This window comes from Staurois parvus, unplaced genomic scaffold, assembly GCF_062004578.1.
Source record: "Staurois parvus isolate SC_StPar_1 unplaced genomic scaffold, SC_StPar_1.0 ptg000415l, whole genome shotgun sequence".
Classification (NCBI taxonomy): Eukaryota; Metazoa; Chordata; class Amphibia; order Anura; family Ranidae; genus Staurois; species Staurois parvus.
In genome coordinates, this window is record NW_028318211.1 from 5,233,328 (window position 1) to 5,256,309 (window position 22,982).

Sequence of the window (22,982 nt, forward strand, 5' to 3'; positions counted from 1 at the left end):
TCTTGAAGAGTAGGGAGAGAGGAATAAGGAAAACAAAAACGAGTCACCATGGTCATATTATAATTGGCTGGAATCAATATGAAAACCTAATGCTGGAGTATGATGTCATATATGTGGTGACATCATGCTGACAAAGTCAGATGGCATCTACTGTATACCTCTTGGTGGCCAGCCTGCCACCCTTTGGCACTTATTGTGTGGCTCTTGGGACCCCTCAGATTCCTGTCAATCCCTGACTATATGCATGGTGGTTAGCCCCAGCAAACGTACACTTTATATGTGTGTACATACACTTTAATTTTTTACTTTACAGATATTGTCACAGTGTTATTTGTACAAATATTTTAACACAATAAAACACTATTACTTATAGCACAAACAATATAATTGTGTTTGCCATACAGTGTGCCATGTTTTGCTTTCAGGTGAAACGTGACCTCCAGGCCACAAATTTTGCCTCTAGGTAGCACATTTTGCTTCCAGGCTGCACATTTTGCTTCTAGGTAGCATGTCTTGCTTCCAGGCCGCACATTTTGCCTCTAGGTAGCACGTTTTGCTTCCAGGTTGCACATTTTGCCTCTAGGTAGCACGTTTTGCTTCCAGGTTGCACATTTTGCCTCTAGGTAGCAAGTTTGGCTTCCAGGTTGCACATTTTGCCTCTAGGTAGCACGTTTTGCTTCCAGGCTGCACATTTTGCCTCTAGGTAGCACGTTTTGCTTCCAGGCCGCACATTTTGCCTCTAGGTAGCATGTTTTGCTTCCAGGTTGTACATTTTGCCTCTAGGCAGCACGTTTTGCTTTCAGGCCGTACATTTTGCCTCTAGGTAGCACGTTTTTCTTCCGGGCCACACATTTTGCATCCAGGTCGCATGTTTTTATTCCAGGCTGCACATTTTGCCTCTAGGCAGCACGTTTTGCTTCCAGGCTGCACATTTTGCCTCCAGGTAGATCGTTTTGCTTCCAGGCCACACATTTTGCCTCCAGGTCTCACGTTTTGCTTCCAGGTCACACATTTTGCCTCCAGGTAGCACGTTTTGCTTCCAGGTCTCACGTTTTGCCTCTAGGTAGCACGTTTTGCTTCCAGGTTGCACATTTTGCCTCTAGGTAGCACGTTTTGCTTCCAGGCTGCACATTTTGCCCCTAGGTAGCACGTTTTGCTTCCAGGCCACACATTTTGCCTCTAGGTAGCACGTTTTGCTTCTAGGCCGCACATTTTTCCTCCAGGTCTCACGTTTTGCTTCCAGGCCGCACATTTTGCCTCTAGGTAGCACGTTTTGCTTCCAGGCCGCAGTTATTAAAATTCCATAGCTGAGGTAGTGCCTATAGCAATGGACATCTCCTGTCTGAGGCAAAATGATCCCAGCAAATGAAAGCTATAGATTATGAACAGATTTTATATGTAAGGTAGCAACAGCACTCTGAGGGGAATTCGAAATAGCTGCTGCGCCACTTTTCTGGCGGTAATTTTTCTGTATTGTGCCATTAAAAAGTTCAAATACTGTATTCACTACCGTTTCTATGAGTCACCTCCCACTTTTTTAAGGTATCTTGATATAGGTGGGCTGTGACATAACCTAATGTCAGTGAATAAAGCCTTATGGACTATATATGCTATGACAAGAAGTTCTGTTCTCTTTGGTCAAAATGAATTCAAGGTTTGGACATCTATGGCTGTCTTGTCTAGCTGCTCGTTTCATTATCTAGACTTTTTGAATGACTCACATTGTGAACTTGTCACATCCAGTCAATACATTCTTGCTGATTCATATGTATCGGTACATTAAATATGATCATATACTGAGTATTTGTTTGGCAGTAAACAGTAAAACATTTATGGTCCTATTCCTTTCTGTAATCTGTGGACATATCTTACTGTACAGCCATGTTATCTACATATATAAGTGGTGTTATGTCTTTACAGTTCACTTTATATGTGACCGTGTGCTTTAATTTTGTAGTTTACAGACATTATAACAGCTTTATTTGTACAAACATTTTAAAATGTTAACACAACGGCACACTACTACTTGAAGCAAAAGCAGTATTATTATGGTAGTTTTAGAGTCACTGTAGGGGGGACGTTGGAAAAGTCCATCCAGATTTTGGGGTTATGACATAAAGATTGGGATTATGTTTCATCTAAAGGTATGAACAGAGGAAATCTGCTCATTGAAAAACCACATGCCGTCATGTGCTATGTGACATTTCACCTTCATTTGTCTCCAGGCAGCAGTAAATAATGAAGTTTCGTTGCCGAGGTAATGAAGCTATAGCCGTAAGCACATCACCTGACTGCTGAGGTATACAGTATATGGATTCAAATATGCTGGGTACAAACATAGATCTATACCCTATAACAAAAAAGTTACCAAAGTACAAAAACATGTATAAATGGGAAAAAAAAAAAAAATGGGGGGGGGGGTAGTTGTCAGGTTTGACGGACCACTTGCGTGTTTTTTTTTTTTTTTTGTTCTGTCATCACTTTTCTATGATACATACATCAAAGAGCCCGGCATTGTATTCTGTAATTGGCATGTGCGATTAGTTTTGTTACGAGTCTAAATTTTTTGTTTTTTGGAGAAGTATGTATACAAATCTCCAAATCACAATAGTAATGAGTTTCAGTGAATCCGAAATAAATTATAGCAAAACGAAAAATTTATTCGGATGATATGATGCGATAGTTTGGCTCTTTTGTTAATATTTTGATGCATCCAAAATAACTTAAGAAGATAACAAATGATTCCGAATTTAAATTGACACTAGAGTTTTCTTTTTTAAATAACAAACGTGTTTATACTTACTTGCTCCCTGTAATGATTTGGCGTGGAGCAGCCCATATTCTCTTCTTTTTGGGTCCCCACCGGCACTTCTGGCCCCTCCCCCTCAAGCAGCTCCCCCAGGGAAAGCTGTACACCCTGGGGGCACCATTGTGTGCTCGCCCCCGAGCTGCAACTCTATGCGTTCAAAAGACACATGGAGCCATGGCTGGGCCCTGCTCCCTGCTGTCTCCTCATTGGCTCACTGGTTGTGATTGACAACAGCGGGAGCTAATTGGCTCTGGCTGCTGTCTCAGCCAATGAGGAGGAAGAGTCCCCAGACAGCAGATGTTGTTGAGAATGTTGCTGGATCGGAGGGGGCTCAGGTAGGGATTGGTAGGGGCTGGGGCATCTGCTGTACATAGGTTTTTTTTTTCCTTTCATGCATAGAATAGTAAAAAAAAACCTTGAGCTTTTAGAACCACTTTAATTTTGTTCCATTTATCTTTACGATCCAGTTCATTTTTATTTTGCATTAACATTTTTTATTATTATAGAAAAAAAAACAGATTATTCCATTTCTCTTTGTGGGTTGGACTAGCAATTAACACATTAAAATTAATATAGCCAATCTTCTGAAATATACAAAACAAATCTGAATATTCAAAACAAGTTCCAAAAATGAATCATTCCAATATATCGAATATGATGAAACAAATATGACAAAAGGAAATTATTAACTTAACAAATGAGTTTGTTTGTTTGTTTGTTTTTGTGCATGTCTCCATTCTGTAAACCATGAAAGCTGTACTTTATGAACTGCTAAAAATGATATAAAACACGTATCCAAAAAACATAAAATAAAAAGGTACTCCGTGTAATGCATTCTAACGTCATCATCTTCACCTGTGATTGGGACCTATGGGGTCGATTTACTAATTTTGGTGCAGCTCTGCATAGAAACCAATCCGCTCTCAGGTTTTATTGACAAAGCTTCATTGAACAAGCTGAACTTAGAAGCTGATTGGCTACCATGTAAAGCTGCACCAGATTTTGCACTCTCCAGTTTTAGTAAGTCAACTGCTATGAGTCATATAAAGTAGAATCATTTTATTAAAAGGCATTCAGGTCTGCACATCTGCCTAGATATGTGCTGCAGTATGTCATTATCAATAGAACATGTTTATGTGGCCTTTCCCAAAGTGTATACACGAGCAGCTGACCATGAAGTGGCGTTTCCCACAGTTCCAAAAATACTGTTCTCTACTCACAACAGTAATTCTAGAATGACTTTCTGTTTGCTGGTTTTAAGACCTGTGTTTCTGTTCTGACATTCTTGAAGTTACAGGAAATGTTGACTCATTGTTTACCGTCAAACTGTACCCTCCTTCGGTTTCACAAGGCCCTAGCCACGGACAATTGTGCGTCATAGATAAAAAACAGTAAACTATTCAATGGTTAAAGATGTCATGTTTATAGAACGAAATGAAAACGTTTTTTTTTCTTTCTTCATTTGGAATGTAGTATGGGAGGGGTATCACCCTGTCAGTTTTTTTTGCCATCCATGTCCCATTAGGGAGATTTCCCTTCACTTCCTGTCCCATATTCAAAACAGGCAGTGAGAGGAAATCCCACCAAAATAAGGGGAATCCTGAATTAGTGTTCCCATTGGAAGATTTGGGTAACAACCCAAAATGTGGGGTTTTTCTTCGCTTTCTCTCAGTGATAACAGTAAACAAGATAAAGGGAGAGAGGGGCACATACAGCAATAATAGGGGCACATACAGCAATAAAAACTTTACAGGTGTTCTAATCTCTCTACTCTATGCAAAACAAAATATCTTTAGTTATATTTAGAAGGCAATAGATGGCTCAAAATTTGCATAGTTCAGCAGGGACCAGCCGAATTTTGATTCATATGTGGCTGCTCTGCTGGATGGAAGTTGACATAAAAATTGACTTTTGTCAGACAGGCTTGTTGGAAGATTTTTTTTTTTTTTGGTCAGCAGCTGCAGCCAATGGGCTGCTGCCACTGAACAGTGTATTCTGACAGCAAAGAGTCACCGCTATCAGAATGCACTGAGGTTAATTTACTAAAATTCTCTTAGATTGTAAGCTCCAAGGAGCAGGGCCCTCCTAACCCTCTTGTATTGCACTGTATTGTTGCTATATGGTCTCCCGTTATATTGTAAAGCGCTGAGCAAACTGTTGGCGCTATATAAATCCTATATAATAATAATCATAATAGTAAAACTGGAGCGTGCAAGATCTGGTGCAGCTCTGTACAGAAACCAATCAGCTTCCAGGTTTTATTCTCAATGCTTAATTGAACAAGCTGAAGTTAAAAGCTGATTGGCTACCATGCAGAGCTGTGCCAGATTTTGCACTCTCCAGTTTTAGTAAATGAACCCCCAGAGTCTCAGCAAGAAGGATTCCTCCATCTACCTCATTTGTGTTGATGGGGGAATCCATCTATGGCCAGCCTTAACCTGTCTAGATGTGGCCAGGCCAGATTCACACTCCCCTGAACAAACCAGTTTCTAGGTAAGTCTAAAGACTCTATATCTGGCTGTACGTCAGAGTTTTTCTAATACAATAATGGAATTTTTCATTTCTGCTAAACGGGAAGGATTCAGTGTGGCATTGCCGGGCATAAATTCCACTCATAGCTTTCTCACAGAAAAGGGTCATTATGTTCCTGGAACTATATTGTTTTGGCTGGACCGTACATCTGATTAAAATGTAAGCTGGCAGATTCTCAGAGAGAAGCAGACAGTGTTATTCAGCCTACACACAGCGGCTTTCTATGGCCTAGAATCTGAAAGTAAACTTGTACTGATAGAGATTCTTTATGTAGCTGGCCAAATTCTGAGGGAAGAAAGAAAGGTACCATTTTATGTTATTTTTAATTACCAAACTCTTTCCTGGCTGATCATTGACCACTGCTGGTTTATAGTAAACGCTGGTATTGAAAGTAGTAGCTGTGTGCAGGAAAGTCATTGAAACAGGCTAAGGCTCTATGTAGGAGAAAGCGAAAGCTGGACTGTATCATGAAGCTCAGGTTTATAACCTGTAAATAAGTCAAATAAAATCCAAGTAAAAAATAACAGAGCTGAGCTGTGCAATCAGTTAATGTTATTAGATTGTTTTTATATTGCCTTCGTGGTATCCGGAAGTAATTTTTTTTTTTTCCCCCCCACTGGAGCAAGTTGGACCATGCTTTATAGGGGAGGGGGGGTTTGTCTTCCTCTGAATAAAATTTGGGTATAGGGTTTTGTATACAGAGGTTTTCTGTTTATGTATTTTTCTATTGGATGTCTTGATTCTTGAAACTATGAAACTACTCTAGCTGAATTTACTTTAAAAATGTTTGGATCAGCTTCACATGCAGAAATCAGACTAATCAACCAACCATAGATGGATTGGATCTCCACCGGTTCAGCAGAAACCACCTGAGAATTGATCCATCCAGGGGTGTCCCTAGGGATGGTGCTACCTGGTGCGGTAACACTTGGTGACACCCTCTCCAACGATCCCCGCAGAATGGATCTGATCTGTGGATTGAGCATAATGGATCGGACTCTGATCCATTATGCTCCCCGATTCACAGATTCGATCCATCCTGGATCGTTGGCTTGCTTTACAGCTTACCTTTTCGTGGAGTGGGTCCGGTGTCACCCTGTGTGGCTGTGTGGTAAGTGTCACCCAGTGCAGGATGCTACTGGATCCATCTATGGGTTGGTTGGTTGTGCTGAAGTCAATTCATTTTTCAGCTTCAGTACAACCAGCCTGTGGGACTTTTTGCAAGTGATTACTGCCAGCGATTATAATTGAATCCTCTATGGCTTGCCTGAAACTGACCAAACACAAATAGATTTCTTTTGCTTAGCCTGTGGGCCAACAGTTTCCACCATCCATGCTAAAATAGCGCAGATGGTTGAACCTCCCCTGCTGACTGTTGTATTCTGACAGCTGTCACCCATGGCTGTCAGAATTCCCAAACAGTGACTGCAGCTGATTGGCTGCTGTCATTGTTCAGCTGACAATTTTCCTCCTGGCTCCTTCAATCTTCAGGTCGTAGCTTGTCAACCTACCTAAACTATCCAATCCGTTTATATCTAATCAGGCAGACCCTTTCACTACATAGCTGTTGATAGATCTAAAGGAGAGTGTACTGTTACATCAGTATAGTGAAAGTAAGCCGATTAAAGTATTTGGTTCCTAAAGGGTAGAAGGGAAATATGTTGGTGTGTTTTTGAATAAAGTTTCCCTGCGGTGTTGGTTGCCTTGGAATCCTTGAGCTCTTAATTTCCGTCTTTTTCTAAGAATAGAGGTAACGTGATAAAGCTTAAGCCAGAGTTATGTATGGGAAGCGAGTTCATAATGCAGTTTGTTTAATTTTCTAGAACAGTAACTCAGAAGCAGTGGGATAGTTGTCTGAGTCTCTGAAGTTACTACTATTACTACTACGAGTGTCTTATAAGGAACATAACTATAGAAGTATTTTCTTACACTTATAAACCTATTTTGTTTAGTTTTCCGTAATTCGCTCTCTCGCGTGTGTGAAATTGATATCCAAAAAAAAATGTTTCAACTTTTTAGGAACTGCATAAGTAAGATTCATTTAATGACAGATTTTTCTATTACTATAAATGCTACATTGATTTTTTTTTTTTCTTTTTTATTATAAACAGAAGCAACCTAGTCTTTTTCTCACGCTTCTTGCATACATTTAAAGCTAAACTCTAGGCAGATAGAAAAGACACAAATCAATGCAGCTTTGTTATTATGAATACATAATTAAATATATATTTTATGGCAAGCAGCGTAAATACCTATGTGTGCTTTGGTATGAGTCTCCTGCAGTCCCTATACAGCAGGGCTGGAATGTGAGAGGAAGAAACAGCACAAGGACCCAATCTGTTCATGTGCTAACAGAAAGCATGGAGACAGTAGGAGTAAACAGAGCAAACTCCTTACTCTGCTGCTTATCCTTTCACTGTCCACTCACAGGATGCCCTGGCCAGAGAGAGTGAAATAAATAATGTTGGCCATCAGACAGAGGCCACCTAGTGGAAGAAAAAAAATACTGAGGGGGAAATCTCTAGATTTGAAGCTGAATATTTATGCAAAAGTTGTTTTTATTTTATCCTTTTAGTTAGCTATTCATATTTATCTTGTTGTTTTTGTCTGGAATTCTGCTTTAGGGTGAATATGTATTCTACTTCAAACTTTTAAAAGTAAATTCCTGTCTAAATGCAGCCTCCACAAAATGCCTGCTACTTTCTCTATTAGTTAATAAAGCTGCTTCTGTGCTTCCCTCAAATTTAGTTTCAGCATTATTAATGGGGCCTTACTTCATTGCTAAGCCCTGTCAGGTCCTTGCTATGTCCTTCCTTTGTCCTTCCTTTGCCCAGTGAGACAACCTCAGTGGACAGTAATATCACTCTCATTGGAGAGGGAAGACCAGACTCCGGTAACAAACGAAATAAGAGCACTTTTTCAAATAAAGTCGGCATCTGGTATCTTGTGGTTTTTGCTTTTGGGACCTACTGTTAATGTAAAATGGAGAACCTGTCCACTTTCATTGGTTTCCTTGAAATACGGAACATTAAATGGATGTTTTACAATGACCCTCCTTCCACATCCTCAGAAATAGTCAGGACATCTACTTACTGTTTCAGTCCAGAAATTATTTAAATCTAGACACGTGTGTTTTCAAGTATATGGTAAAAGTTAACTATAGGGTACTTGACAGCTCTTACAGGAGGCGGAGACTTACTGGTTCATAAGATTATGATAATGTGATCCTACCATTTAAAGAGGCATTTGCACAAATTGTGTAATCTTGATTTGTGTTTTCAGATACACCTATGAAGAATACAAAGACACCGCAGAATGGCTTTTGGCTAACACAGATCACCGTCCGACAGTGGCCATCGTATGTGGCTCTGGACTTGGAGCTTTGGGTGAACTGTTGAAGGACCAGGTGGTTTTCCACTACAGTGAAATTCCCAACTTTCCACAGAGCACAGGTATGTTAACCAAGGTACTAAAAGGATCTGCTACTCTGAAGAATATAGTTAAGCACAATTACAAGACCAAGGGGTGGCTGAGATTCTACAATAAGACATACTTTTGTTTAAATGGCTTTATAGTAAGATAAATATCTAACACGTGTAAAGATAACGTGTCAATATATACACGGGCTGTAATATTAATCCTTTCTGTAATCTCTTCTACTGCAGTTCTTGGTTAATACTTTCTGTACTCTCCAGTCCTTGGCTAATCTTTTCTCTAATCTCCAATCCCTGAGTAATCCTTTCTCTACTCTACTCTACAGTAGTCCCTGACGAATCCTTTCTCTGCTCTCCAGCCCATGACTAATCCTTTTTCTAATCTTGTCTACTACAGTTCCTGGTTAATCCTTTCTATACTCTCCTGTACTCCAGGCCCTAGCTAATCCTTTCTCTAATGGTCTCCACTACAGTTCAAGGCTAATCCATTCTCTAATTGCCTCCACTACAATCCTTGGCTAATCTATCCTCTAATTGCCTCCACTACAGCCCATGACTATTCCATCCTCTAATTGCCTCCACTGCAGCCCATGGTTAATCCATCCTCTAATTGCCTCCACTACAGTCTAAGGCTAATACATTTTCTAATTGCCTCTATTACAGTCCATGGTTAATCCTTTCACTACTCTCCTCTACTACACTCCATGGCTGGTTCTTTCTCCACTCTTCTCTACTACAGGTATAAGTCTTGACTCTCCTTTACAACAGTTCCTGGCTAATCCTTTTTTTGTTTTGTTTTCTCTGCTCTCCAGTCCCTGGCTAAGGCTTTCTCACTTTCCCCCACTATTCCTGGCTAATCTTTTCTCCATTCTTTTCTACTACAGTTCCTGGCCATGCTGGACGCCTTATATTTGGGAACTTGAATGGGAAACCATGTGTGTGCATGCAAGGACGATTTCACTTCTACGAGGGTTACCCATTGTGGAAGGTGAGAATTTTTTATATAAAATCATGGTTATGTCCTGGTGAACAGTAGCAGAATTATTTTAATCCAAAACAATACAAAGAATGTCAGAACTTTTTAAGTAAACATTTTGCTTTTTAGAATGCAGCTTGTAACTTCATTCAAATAGTGAGGCATGCTTCTTAATTTGACCTTTTATGGTCCTGCACATTTACTGTTTTGCTTGCCAATCTTTAAAAGAAAAGCAAAGAATATCAATATACAGAAATCCTCCATGAACAGAGAGGAAAAGACCTAAATCTAAAACAGGCAGACTTCACATTTAATAGACCAGATCAATACTGATATATTAATCAATTACTTGTTGCTCATTACAAGCTTTAGCCTGGGTTCACATATATGCGGTGCGGTATATCGCATGTGATTCGCACAGGAACCACACCGCATTCCTGTGCAAATCACACACAATTTGTGTGCGGTGTGATTGGAGCCATACATTTTGTATGGCTCTGATCGCACTGCACCCGCACCAAAAATGTGCAGGACCCTTTTTTTGGTCTGCACTAGAATTGGATCACATGGTTATTCACACCTATGCAATCCAATTCTGCACATCGCCCTGCGTTTTGCGGACCGCTTTTGGGGTGTTAACATACACACCCGCAGCAGTTCTCATGAACTGGGTGCGATTCTGATGAAAACGCTGTGAATTCCGCACAGCATCAGTGTGAACCAGGGCTTAATGTGGTAATTTGAATCAAAGTTTTTTGTTTTGTTTTTCAACATATTTCACCAAATTAACTAGTACACCCAGGCAAAAGTCCAACATCTGTATGATTATATAAAAGCTCTTTATTGCAGAAGCATCCTCAATACAGAGATTGTTGTAGAGGACCAACATCAACCCAACTAGCTTTAACCTGCACTCCTAGTGACACTTATGTTAGGGATACAACAGACCATCTGGATTGCTTTCATTGTTTAGCAGATTTCTACAATAAATATGTTTTTTGTATGGAAATTGTAGTGTGACTTTCATGTAGCCAGTTATTGTTGCTGCAGAAATGTGATTACATTTGGTGATTATCAGAAATCAGAATTTTAGTGCGTGGTATTGAATTTAAACTTTAATAGTTTGTACTTTATGTCCTACTGAATATTAAAACATGGGAATTATAGGCTGTATTAACATAATTAATATATCATGTCAGGTGACCTTTCCAGTTCGTGTCTTCCGCCTGATGGGGGTAGAAACGCTTATTGTCACCAATGCTGCTGGAGGCTTGAATCAGGACTATAAGATTGGGGACATTATGGTGATAATGGATCACATTAATATGCCAGGATTTGCAGGACAGAATCCACTCATTGGTCCAAATGAGGAAAGGTAAGTTCAATTTAAAGCACTGGTTTTGGTCTGTTACTTTAATGAACACTATATGACTTTCACAAACAAAACTGTAATTATTTATACAGTATAGCAACATGGTTTTAAAAATACTGTACAATCAATGTTAGTTAGAATCTGTAAAATCTTAATACATATTTAAAAAGATTAAATAGGTATGCTTAGAACTGTGATGGACACTTGAACGTGCAGACACTGACCACCCTTAAGTACTCCTGCATTTAATCACTAATATAAAGGTGAATGCTCAGCCATGCATTCTTGTTTATACCCAGACAGATAGCAGTGGAAGATACATGCAAACAAAACCCATGTTCGCTTACTTCAGGTAAACAGTTGTGGACAGACAAGGTTTTCTAAGCAGTTATTTCCCTGAGCAGTATTGGGGTGATTGGGGATTACTGTCTGAAGCTGCTCATAGGCATGGCATCTGGGCCTAATCTATGCAAAAATGTGTTCTCTTATACCTACTGTATTATATAGTGTTTTCCTCAGTTACAATGGAATATATAATTAGTTTAAAATAGCTCAGTGTTCGAATTGCCTAATATATTGTCTCACTTTTATATCTCCAAAAGGTTTGGTCCTCGTTTTCCTCCCATGTCTGATGCTTATGACAAGGACTTGAGAAAGCTGGCTCTGGGAGTTGGACAGGAGCTGGGCTATGTGGAGAAAATGCGAGAAGGGGTATACTGTAGCCTTGGGGGACCTAACTTTGAGACTATTGCTGAATGTCGAATGCTTAACAGTCTTGGAGCTGATGCAGTGGGTATGTATTAGTTTTCAGTCTAAACAAACTGCAGATAGACGTACCGTACACAGAGGAAACAATCTTTTATTATTAAATACTAGGGTCAGCCTGACATTTTGCAGTGTCATTTACAATTCAGTGTTCTATAACATGTGTAAGTATTTTTGAAGAAAGCCAGGCTGATATACAATATATATTCCTTTCATGAATATATACGTAAATTAGACATTCAGATGTTCTGTATATATTGATTTTATATAGCTTGTCTAACTGTTATTTAGATGCTGCAGAAATTTAAAAATATCATGCACAATCATTCTTGGCAACCTATGTGGATTTTACATTAATCAGCCTTTGTATATTATTAAAGGTTCAGCTGTTTATTTAAATAACAAACCTATTATACTTAACTGTTATGTGCAGTGGTTTTGCACAGAGCAACCCCGATCCTCCACTTCTCAGGTCCTCCCCCTTGACCAGTGCCCCCAGCAGCAAGCTGCTTGCTATGGAGGCACTGGTTCATGCTTGCTCCCTGAGCTCTGCTTTATGGGTCCATAAGACGCGTAGAGCCATGGCTCGGCCTTCCCCCCCGCTGTTTCCTCATTGACTTAACCTCCCTGGCGGTAATCCCAAGTGTGACTCTAGGTTAATTTACAGTACCAAAAGCGGTAACCTCGAGCCACACTTGGGATTACACTGTAGTGCTTGTGCTGCTATCCCCCGATCCTTACCTTGTCCTGTGATCCCCCAATGTCCTCCCGCTGTGTCCTCCGACCGAGGGAATACTGGCCATAGCTCATGGCCAGCATTCCCTCGGACTTGTGGGGGCAAGGTTCAACACATACGCTGTGGCGGGACATGTGGGCACCTTGCCAGCTCCTGCCCACATGGAAGAAAAATATATTTGAAATATATTTTAAAAATATTCTTCCCAAATATATTCCCATATATTTGAAATACTACAATTCTGGCCATATTCAATATATATATATATATTTCAAATATACTGTATGTCTTTAAAATACAAGTCTACATTTTTGGAATGTATTTACAAATATATGCAAAAATATATGTTAAAATTACTTTTTTATATGTTAAAAAAAATCTGAAGAATATATTTAAAAAAATATAACAGGAGAAGGCATTGGTAGTGGCACTTATTGATTAGACCAGTGTTGGCTACTGCCTTAGTCTCCCAGACACTGATGGAATGGGCCATGGCTCTATGACAAGGGTTGACTTTCAGTCAGTTGCCCCAAACGTATGTGGAGCTGGTGGACCAGTTGGCCATTGTGCTCCAGTGGGTTCTTTCGCTCAAGTGTTTGTCAGCAGACTAGACCTCCAAAAAAGGCTCTGACGGACCTGCCCTTTCTGGGTGACTGTCTTTTTTGGCCCTACCCTGGGGGCAAGAGTACCTTCCTCCCTCAGGCCAAGAAGGGGAAAGAACCTTGTTGGAAGAAGGGGCCAACGTTTATGGCACAAATGCTTTAATCACCCCTCCGACTCCGTAGCCAAGGGCTCCAGGCCCTTTAAGGCCCTTGCAGGAGGCACCAAGTATCTGACCCAAGAAGTCCTCCAAGCCCACAGATAAGTCTCCCTCAGCATGAAGGTTTGTCCCCACCCACTTCCAGAATGGGGAGGCGTCTTTGTAGGCTTCTAGGCCCGTGGACCTCTCTCATTCACAAGTAGATTCACAAAATCATTCTATCAAGATAAAAGATAGTTAGATTCCCTTCCATCGGACAGTCCCAGATTTCCCTCCAATCTGTGGCTTTCGCCAGGTCACCTGCAAGTCCTGTACAGGGCTGTGCAGGAACTGCAGCTCTGTGGAGTGGTCATCACTGTACCCTATTTGGAACGTTTTCATGGCTTCTACTCCAACTTGTTCACTGTTCCCAAGGTGGATAGGGTTCGCCCAATCCTGGACCTTTTAAGGCCTTGTTGTCTTCATGCAGGTTTAAGATAGAATCTGTTTGCTCAGTGGTGGCCTCCCTCCTCCAGGCAAATTTTCTGGCCTCCTTGGACATCAAGGACGCTTACCTTCAAATCCTCATATGCGAGGGGCATCAGTGCTTCCTACGATTTTGCCATCAGGAGCGTGCTTTTTCAGTTCGTAGTGTTGCCCTTTTGGTCTGGCCTCCTCACCTCGGTACTTAGGTCCTAGCCCTGGTCCTGTCCTTCTTGAGACAATGGGGGATCACAGTGATCAGCTACCTGGGTGATTTGCTGTTGCGTGCCGAGACTCGCTCCTCGCTATTAGACAGTGTGGAGATCACCATGTGTTCTCTACAGGACTTCGGGTGGATCCTGAACCTCAGGAAGTCTGTGTTGACTCCGTCAAGGTGCCTGGAGTTTCTGGGGCTGATTCTTGATTTGGAGCAGGCCAAGGTGTTCCTTCTGTCGGGGAAATTGTTGAAGCTCCAGTTGCGGTTCAGCAATTCCTGGTTTGCAGATGCCGTCTGTGTCTTTGCATGCAGGTGTTAGGCTTGATGGTGGCTACCTTTTAGAAGCCGTTCTGTATGCCCAGTTTCATATGAGAACACTACAGATGGAAATCCTATTGAAATGGAACAAGGCTTTTGCCTCCTTGGACTTTTGGATTCACCTGGAACGGTCGATGAGAGACTCTCTTCTTTGGTTCTTTGGTGAATGAGGTCCCCAGCTCTACAGAATGGAAAGTCTTTCCTCCCCGTTTGCTGGACTGTGGTCACGTCAGATGCCAGCCTGTCAGGCTGGGGAGGCGTCCTGGGAGCGGACTGTACTCAGGGTCGTTGGACTCCGGGGTAAGCTCGCTTATCCATCAAAATCCTGGAGCTTCCGGTGATCAGGTTGTCACTGACGCATTGGACGGACCGTCTGTCGGGTCTGCTGACCAGGATTCAGTCAGACAAGGCAACTGCGGTGGTGTATGTCAATCATCAGGGGGGCACGAGAAGTGCAGCAGTGACACTGGATGCATCTTGCATTTTGCAATGGTAGGAGAGAGGTTCATTATAGCTCTGTCCGTCGTACACATTCCAGGTGTCAAACTGTCAAGCAGATTATCTCAGCTGTCAGACTGTGGATCAGGGTGAGTGGTCCCTACATCCGGAAGTGTTACATCAGCTCTGCATTCACTGGGAGACTCCGGACATGGATCTTCTGGCTTCCCGCCTCAATTGGAAGGTTCCACGGTTTGTGGCATGATTGTTGGATCCCCTGGCAGACGCAGCAGATGTGCTGGTGGCGCCATGGGATCACTACACTCTCATCAGTTTCTTCCCACCCCTTTAACGGATTGCTCGTCTACTACGCAGGATAGAGGACGAAGGGATCTTAGTCATCCTCATTGCTCTGGACTGGCCTCGTTGTCCATGGTACGCCGATGTGATATTGGTGGCGGATACACCCTGGAGGCTGCCTCTTTGAAAAGACCTTCTGTCTCAAGGGCCGGTCTTACACCCTGCTTTACCATTGCTGGCTTTGATGGCAGGGCTATTGAGAGCCAAGGACAGGGAGTTGTCTGGCTTGGTGATTCTGACGGTTGAAGGCCCGTAAGTCTACTGGAAGATTTATCATCGTACGTGGAGAGCCTATATTGGTTGGTGTGAAGCCTTGGGGTTCCATCCGTGTTCCTTCGTTGTGGCTCGGGAGTTGGCTTTCCTCCAATGGGGTGTGGATCAGAGATGCTTGCATTGAGTACAACTGAGGTTCAAGTCTCTGCTCTGGCTGTATTTTCTTTCACTGACCCTTGGCTATGCATTCTTTGGTCCGTACTTTCATTCAGGGGGTTTATCACGTGGTTCCTCCTGTATACCCCCCTTTGTCACCTCTTTTGAATTGGGTGCTGTTGGCTCTTCAGAGGCCTCCTTTTGAGGCCATTCAGGAAATCCCCTTGCTTGCGAAAGGTTGCCTTCCTTTTTGCTATCACTTCGATTTGGAGGGTGTCGGAGTTGGCAACTTTGTCCTGTAAGCCGCCTTATATGGTTTTACACAAGGACAAGTGGTGCTTCCTTTCTGTCGAAAGTGGTGTCGGGTTTTCATTTGAATGAGCATACTTTTCTTCACTAACTGTGTCCTCGACTGACACACCCTAGAGGTGGCCCTGCATTCCCTGGATGTGGTCTGCTCAATTCACGTGTACCTGTCTGTAACAGCTGCCTTTCGGAGGTCCCACTCTCTCGTTGTCCTCCACAGATGGTCCAAAGAAGGGCCTGGCGGCAACTTCTGCCACTATTTCTTGTTGGATTCAGCAGACGATTGTTCAGGCGTATGCTGTTAAGGGGCAGGAGCCCCCCTTCCCGCACTCCACTAGGGCAGTTAGCACCTCCTGAGCGTTCCAACATCAGGTGTCTGTTTCTCAGGTTTGCAAGGCAGTGACCTGGTCCTCCGATGCTAGTTTTGACCACAAAGTGTTGCAGGTGGCTGTTTTTAGGGCTCCTAGGCCTCCCATTTTGGGGTCGTTCAGAGTGTTGGCTTGTTGCTTCCTTAATGTTAAAGAAGAAGCCACTGTGTCTGTCAATGAACGTAAGAGAAATCTTGATTTATTTGTACTTCCCATTAAGATCCCTTTCACTGAGTTAATTTTACGGACACGGAACCCACCCCTCTAAGGAGCTCTCTCCTTTGACACTGCTTGTGGTGGACTGGAGACCTATAACATAGAGGGGTTTTTATACCCAGATAGGACTGCTCATTGGAGGTGCCAAGTCCCTTTTTTTCTGCCTAGTGTCCTACTCCTGTAGGTGGGGCTATAAACCCTGCTTCGTTAATGTCAAAGAAGTAGCTGCTGTGTCCGTCATTTAACTCCAGAGAAAGGGATTTTATGGTGAGTACAAAAAAATCCCGTTATTTTTATGTTATGTATTCTTATGCAAACCTTGAGGCTTTTGTAGTGTATCAAACAATTCTCACTTATATTTATTTATTTTTGCCTTTTTCATTTTCCAGGAATGAGCACTGCTCCAGAGGTAATTGTGGCCAGACACTGTGGTCTGAGGGTCCTGGGCATGTCTCTTATTACAAACAAGGCTACTATGGATTACAACAGTGAAGCAATTGCTAGCCATGAGGAAGTGCTGCAGGCTGGAAAAGACAGTGCCAAATTCCTGGAGAAGCTTGTTTCTTTATTGGTTCAGCGCATAGAACCGAACAATAATGTGCGTTAAAGTTGATGGGACTTCATGGGTGGGGAAAGCATAAAGCTGCTATTCTGTCCTCTACTCTCTTCAGATTGGGCCAAGCACTCATTGCCTCTTAGTAGAGCATAAGAGTTCTGTAATCATAGACACAATAACTTATTTTCCACATCTTAACTGTACTCACATACCAGCATGTGGCACAACAGCACATTCCTCAACAGCAACTCAATATTTTACTATCATAATGTCCACAGTCCATTCCTCTGTTACACACTCTGACATCCCGTCTGTACCAATATTTAAGGGTTTATAGCATGTTTCACACTTAGGCTTGTAGATACTTTTATTTATGTTTCCATTATTCACTCCATTTCACTCTCCTTTTACCTTGATTCTGAAGTCTTTTGTAATAAGATAATTATGTTGGTGAACAATGTTACTATTTTATCTCTAATAACTATTATTTATTTGTATTATTAAAAATCCTGTCAAGTGCATGTTACATTTTTTTAAAAGACGGTCCAAATTGTAAACCTGTATGATAATTGGTTGTAAGAAAAATAATTAATTAATGTTAAATTATTGAGGTACAAGATCGGGAGTAAGGGCCAACTCATAGTGTACTGTATATGTCCACGTGTAATGCATTACAGCATTCTTCATGCTAACTGTTCTTTTCATCATTAGCAATTACTTTTTACCTTTGTTTATAGGTGTTAGTTGGTACCAAAAAAAAAAAAGTTTCTGATGCTAATCAGGGCTCTTTTTCTAAGGACTTAAAGTGATATTAAAGGCGATTAAAAAAAAAAAACAAAAAAACAAGTCATACTTGTGCAATAGTTTTACATTGAGCAGCCCTGATCCTCCTCTTCTTCTCTCTTACTGTTGCTCCTGGCCCCTCCCTCTTGCCAAGCACCCCCAGAGTTTGCTATGGGGGCACCTAAGCATGTTTGCTCCATTCACACACAGAGCTGTGACTCTCCTCATTGGCTCAGTGGCTGTCAGCCAATGAGGAGAGAGAGTCCCCGGAGAGCCGAGGCTCTTGTGCACATCACTGAATCAGGCTTGGGCTCAGGTAAGTATTAGGGGGTGCTAAGGGGCTGCTGCACACAGAAGGTTTTTTACCTTCATGCATAGAATGCATGAAGGTAAAAATAACCTTGAACATTTACAGCCACTTTTAAGGCAGACATTTTCAGTAATTCATGCGATTGTAATGATAGGCTGATTTTAGAAATCTGATAAATGTAGCTGTAAAAATGCTCCTGTTGACTCCTTTGTGACCATATTTAGAATGTGTGGTAGTGTTATTGCTTTTTTTTCCAACTGGGTACACATGTGCATTTCTCAGGCTAACTTTCTTAACCCATTCTACTGTTTTTACAGTCCTTGGCCTGATATAAAAGCCTTTTGACTACGACTCAAAATAAATAGAGCCTAATCTATTAGCATCATTTTTTAAAAATTAAAGTTTTCACAGAATACAAAATTTAATGGTAAAATAGTGCATGAAAGTGTGACTTGTCAGCTTCTTGACCTGAGAAAGTGACTTTGAACAATGAATTCATAGTTCTTAGTTGGCTTTCAGCAATCTTAACTCACACAGCATTGCTTCTTAGCTGGAAATACGAAATAAATATATATATATATATATATATACACAATATATATATATATATATATACACACCTATTTCTGTGTTCTGTGAAAAATTGCTCGCTTAATGTCTACAATATTCTTACTGCCACAAAGCATTCTTACTCTGACATTTCCATTGCTAATTCAGTTTTAAATAAACTGTTCTACACCCTTAAGATAATAGAAGTAGTTGTACTCTTGTGTTGGGTAATATCTTTATTGCTTAGAGCTCCAGAGAACTGGCCTCTGTAATCTATCTCATGTTTATGTGTGGGTTGAACAGCTTCCTGTTGTCTATGCTTAACATTCCTTTGTAAAGTTATATATACCTCTATTCTGTGTATAGAGCTTTTTTTTCTAGAATGCTTAAATAAAATATATTTGAAATTGTAATGTGTGTCCTTTATACATTAAATAATTAACCTTGAAATTTTGTGGGGTTCCAACATATAGTAATATTTAAACTATACAGATGTGGCCAAATTACAATATTGTTATAATTACAAGAGGAATTGCAGACAAGTGACCTGTTTCTTAGTGTTATCTGCAGCCTATTAATTTCATGATTGTGTGGGTAGGGCAGACAATCCTGAAACTGTGGAAAGGACACCGACCAGCTGGTAAGATTTTGAAAAGGTGTGTGTGTGTGTCACAGCCTGTCTGATTTTACACCGGTTAGAACAAATCACTCTGTACTCATGGGAACAAAACCTATATTTGCGTCTCATTAGACGTACACTCTCTTTACACCTCAATACCACATGATTTTGGTATTAGAACACTACTATCTTTTCTGTCTGAAGATCCCACCATCAATCCCAAGCAAGCCCAGTTCATAATAGATGCCCCTCTATTCTACTTAAAACACAATTATTTCCAGTTCGATGGTGATTATTATCTTCAAATTTAAGGCACTGCCATAGGAGCCAACTTTGCCCCTTCATACACCAACCTCACCATGGGCTACTGGGAGTCATACATTTGGAACAATAACCCACAGTCATCACACATCATATACTATGGAAGGTGTATAGACGACATCCTCATCATCTGGGATGGTGATGTTGATAGTGTCCAACAATTTGTGTCCCACTGCAACAACAATAATATGGGTTTTCCCTTCACATCTGTGACCGATAAAAACACCTTAGCATTCTTAGTCCTACTTATGTGCAATGAAGATAGTTTTATCTTTGCACAAAACCAACTGCAGGTAATTCTCTTACATTACAAGAGCTGCCACCACCCCAGGTTGTTGAATAATATTCCTAAAAGCCAGTTTTGTAGATTAAGACATAACTGTACCAAACTTCAAGACTACTTAACACAAAGCATTACTCTTAAAGAAAAATTTCTTGAGAAAGGCTACCCACCCACTCTCACTGATGAAGCATATACACTCTACAACACCGGACCTAATACCATCCATTCTCGCCCTAAGGATAAGAATTCCACCATCATATTTACCACTCAGTTCCATAACCGACACACACATGGAAAGGATAGTGCGTAAACACTGGTCTATCCTATTACAAGATCCACACCTGCTTGACAGTATACCCACCAAACCTAAGTTTTTTTCTTACCAAAAAGCTCGTAACATTAAAAGCAATTTAGCACTTAGCAAATTAAAACCAATCAAGTCAGACATTGCCCCCCCCCTCCCCCCCCTCAGCTTCTTCCCCATCACAGGCTTGTACCGATGCAATAAACCACTTTGTTTAAACTTCCCATTTGTACACCATGGCCAAAAAGACTTCAATATCAAAGGTACAATATAAAAGATTCCTGCCTTTTACACATGTTCTTCTGAGTTTGTGGTATATTGTCTGGTTTGTCCTTGTGATCTTTATGTAGGGAGAACCATCCGTACCCTGCGTAAACGGTTTGGCGAACACCGCAAAGACGGCATTGATAAGCACAGTGTTCCCCGACACTTCTCAGAACAACATGGTAAAGCCACTAAGGGTCTAAGAGTCTGGGTAATTGAAGTCATGTCCACTGACCTCCCGAGAGCTGAGAGATTCCAACGCTTATGCCATAGGGAGACCTATTGGATTTACATCTTAGACGTACTATCGCCTGGGGGTCTTAATGAGGACCTTGAAATCCATACCATCCTATAGCACCATCAGCTCCTATATATGTGCCAACATATTTTTCCCCCTCACCCCTTCCTTTAACCCTTTGAGAACCATAAGATTACGGAACGCCAAAAGAATAAATTTTTTGTTTTTAAAGTTCGTACACTTCAGTTGCTGTAACTAAGCCATTTCATGAAATAATTGGCAAATAGCTAGATCCATTGTTGATAAGAACTAATATTTTGACTCAAACCAAAAAAAAAAAAGTATTTTAAGTTCTTAATCAGATGATACAGGCAATTAAAATCATGGGACAAATACATCCCTTGGTCCTCAAAGGGTTAAATTCCTTTTCCTCTTCCTCCATCCCATTGTACATTTTGTTCTGTACTGAGCACTATGCCTGCATGTGCCAATGCATGTACATGCATGCTTATATGGGGTTGTGTGTGTGCACATGCACACGTGCTCGTGTGTGGATGTGCGTGTGTATATACATCGTTTCTTTTCTGCATGCTGTTACACGCACGCCTTTGTGTAGTCATCCTTTGTTTAGACCAGGGGTGGGCAAACTTTTTGACTTGAGGGCCGCAATGGGTTCATATATTGGACCCGGGGGCCGGACCAAGAGTAGATGAATGATGTGTATGTGTCATCCATAGTAAGTATAGTAATATTCCCCCATAGTAAGCATAGTAATTAATCCCCCATATAGTAATTCATCCCCCATATAGTAATTCATCCCCATAGTAATTAATCCCCCATATAGTAATTCATCCCCCATATAGTAATTCATCCCCCATATAGTAATTCATCCCCCATAGTAATTCATCCCCCATATAGTAATTCATCCCCCCTATAGTAATTCATCCCCCATATAGTAATTCATCCCCCATATAGTAATTCATTCCCCATAGTAATTAATCCCCCATATAGTAATTCATCCCCCATAGTAATTTATCCCCCATAGTAATTCATCCCCCCTATAGTAATTCATCCCCCATAGTAATTCATCCCCCATAGTAATTAATCCCCCATATAGTAATTCATCCCCCCATATGGTAATTCATCCCCCATATAGTAATTCATCCCCCATATAGTAATTCATCCCCCTTAGTAATTCATTCCCCATAGTAATTCATCCCCCATATAGTAATTCATCCCCCATAGTAATTCATCCCCCATATAGTAATTCATCCCCCATATAGTAATTCATCCCCCCTATAGTAATTCATCCCCCATATAGTAATTCACCCCCCATATAGTAATTAATCCCCCATATAGTAATTCATCCCCCATAGTAATTCATCCCCCATATAGTAATTCATCCCCCATATAGTAATTCATCCCCCATAGTAATTCATCCCCCATATAGTAATTCATCCCCCATATAGTAATTCATCCCCCATAGTAATTCATCCCCCATAGTAATTCATCCCATATAGTAATTCATCCCCCATATAGTAATTCATCCCCCATAGTAATTCATCCCCCATATAGTAATTCATCCCCCCTATAGTAATTCATTCCCCATATTAATTCATCCCCCATATTAATTCATAGTAATTCATCCCCCATAGTAATTCATCCCCCATATAGTAATTCATCCCCATAGTAATTAATCCCCCATATAGTAATTCATCCCCCATATAGTAATTCATCCCCCATAGTAATTCATCCCCCATATAGTAATTCATCCCCCCTATAGTAATTCATCCCCCATATAGTAATTCATCCCCCATATAGTAATTCATTCCCCATAGTAATTAATCCCCCATATAGTAATTCATCCCCCATAGTAATTTATCCCCCATAGTAATTCATCCCCCCTATAGTAATTCATCCCCCATAGTAATTCATCCCCCATAGTAATTAATCCCCCATATAGTAATTCATCCCCCATAGTAATTCATCCCCCCATATGGTAATTCATCCCCCATATAGTAATTCATCCCCCATATAGTAATTCATCCCCCTTAGTAATTCATTCCCCATAGTAATTCATCCCCCATAGTAATTCATCCCATATAGTAATTCATCCCCCATATAGTAATTCATCCCCCATAGTAATTCATTCCCCATATAGTAATTCATCCCCCCTATAGTAATTCATTCCCCATATTAATTCATCCCCCATATTAATTCATAGTAATTCATCCCCCATAGTAATTCATCCCCCATATAGTAATTCATCCCCATAGTAATTAATCCCCCATATAGTAATTCATCCCCCATATAGTAA

General features: G+C 40.9%; 1 protein-coding gene across 2 annotated transcripts in view; it reads left to right on the top strand.

Moving 5' to 3' along the window:
• PNP (purine nucleoside phosphorylase) overlaps positions 1-19,049 on the top strand; it is a 49,884-nt gene extending 30,835 nt beyond the window's left edge. For both annotated transcript variants that reach the window (XM_089687066.1, XM_089687065.1), the window contains exons 2-6: positions 8,624-8,793; positions 9,660-9,763; positions 10,951-11,126; positions 11,726-11,916; positions 16,828-19,049. In XM_089687066.1, the coding sequence (XP_089543192.1) occupies positions 8,624-8,793; positions 9,660-9,763; positions 10,951-11,126; positions 11,726-11,916; positions 16,828-17,045 (859 nt within the window). In that variant the 3' untranslated portion in view covers positions 17,046-19,049. The remainder of the gene's footprint in view (positions 1-8,623; positions 8,794-9,659; positions 9,764-10,950; positions 11,127-11,725; positions 11,917-16,827) is intronic.
• Positions 19,050-22,982: the final 3,933 nt, after the last annotated feature.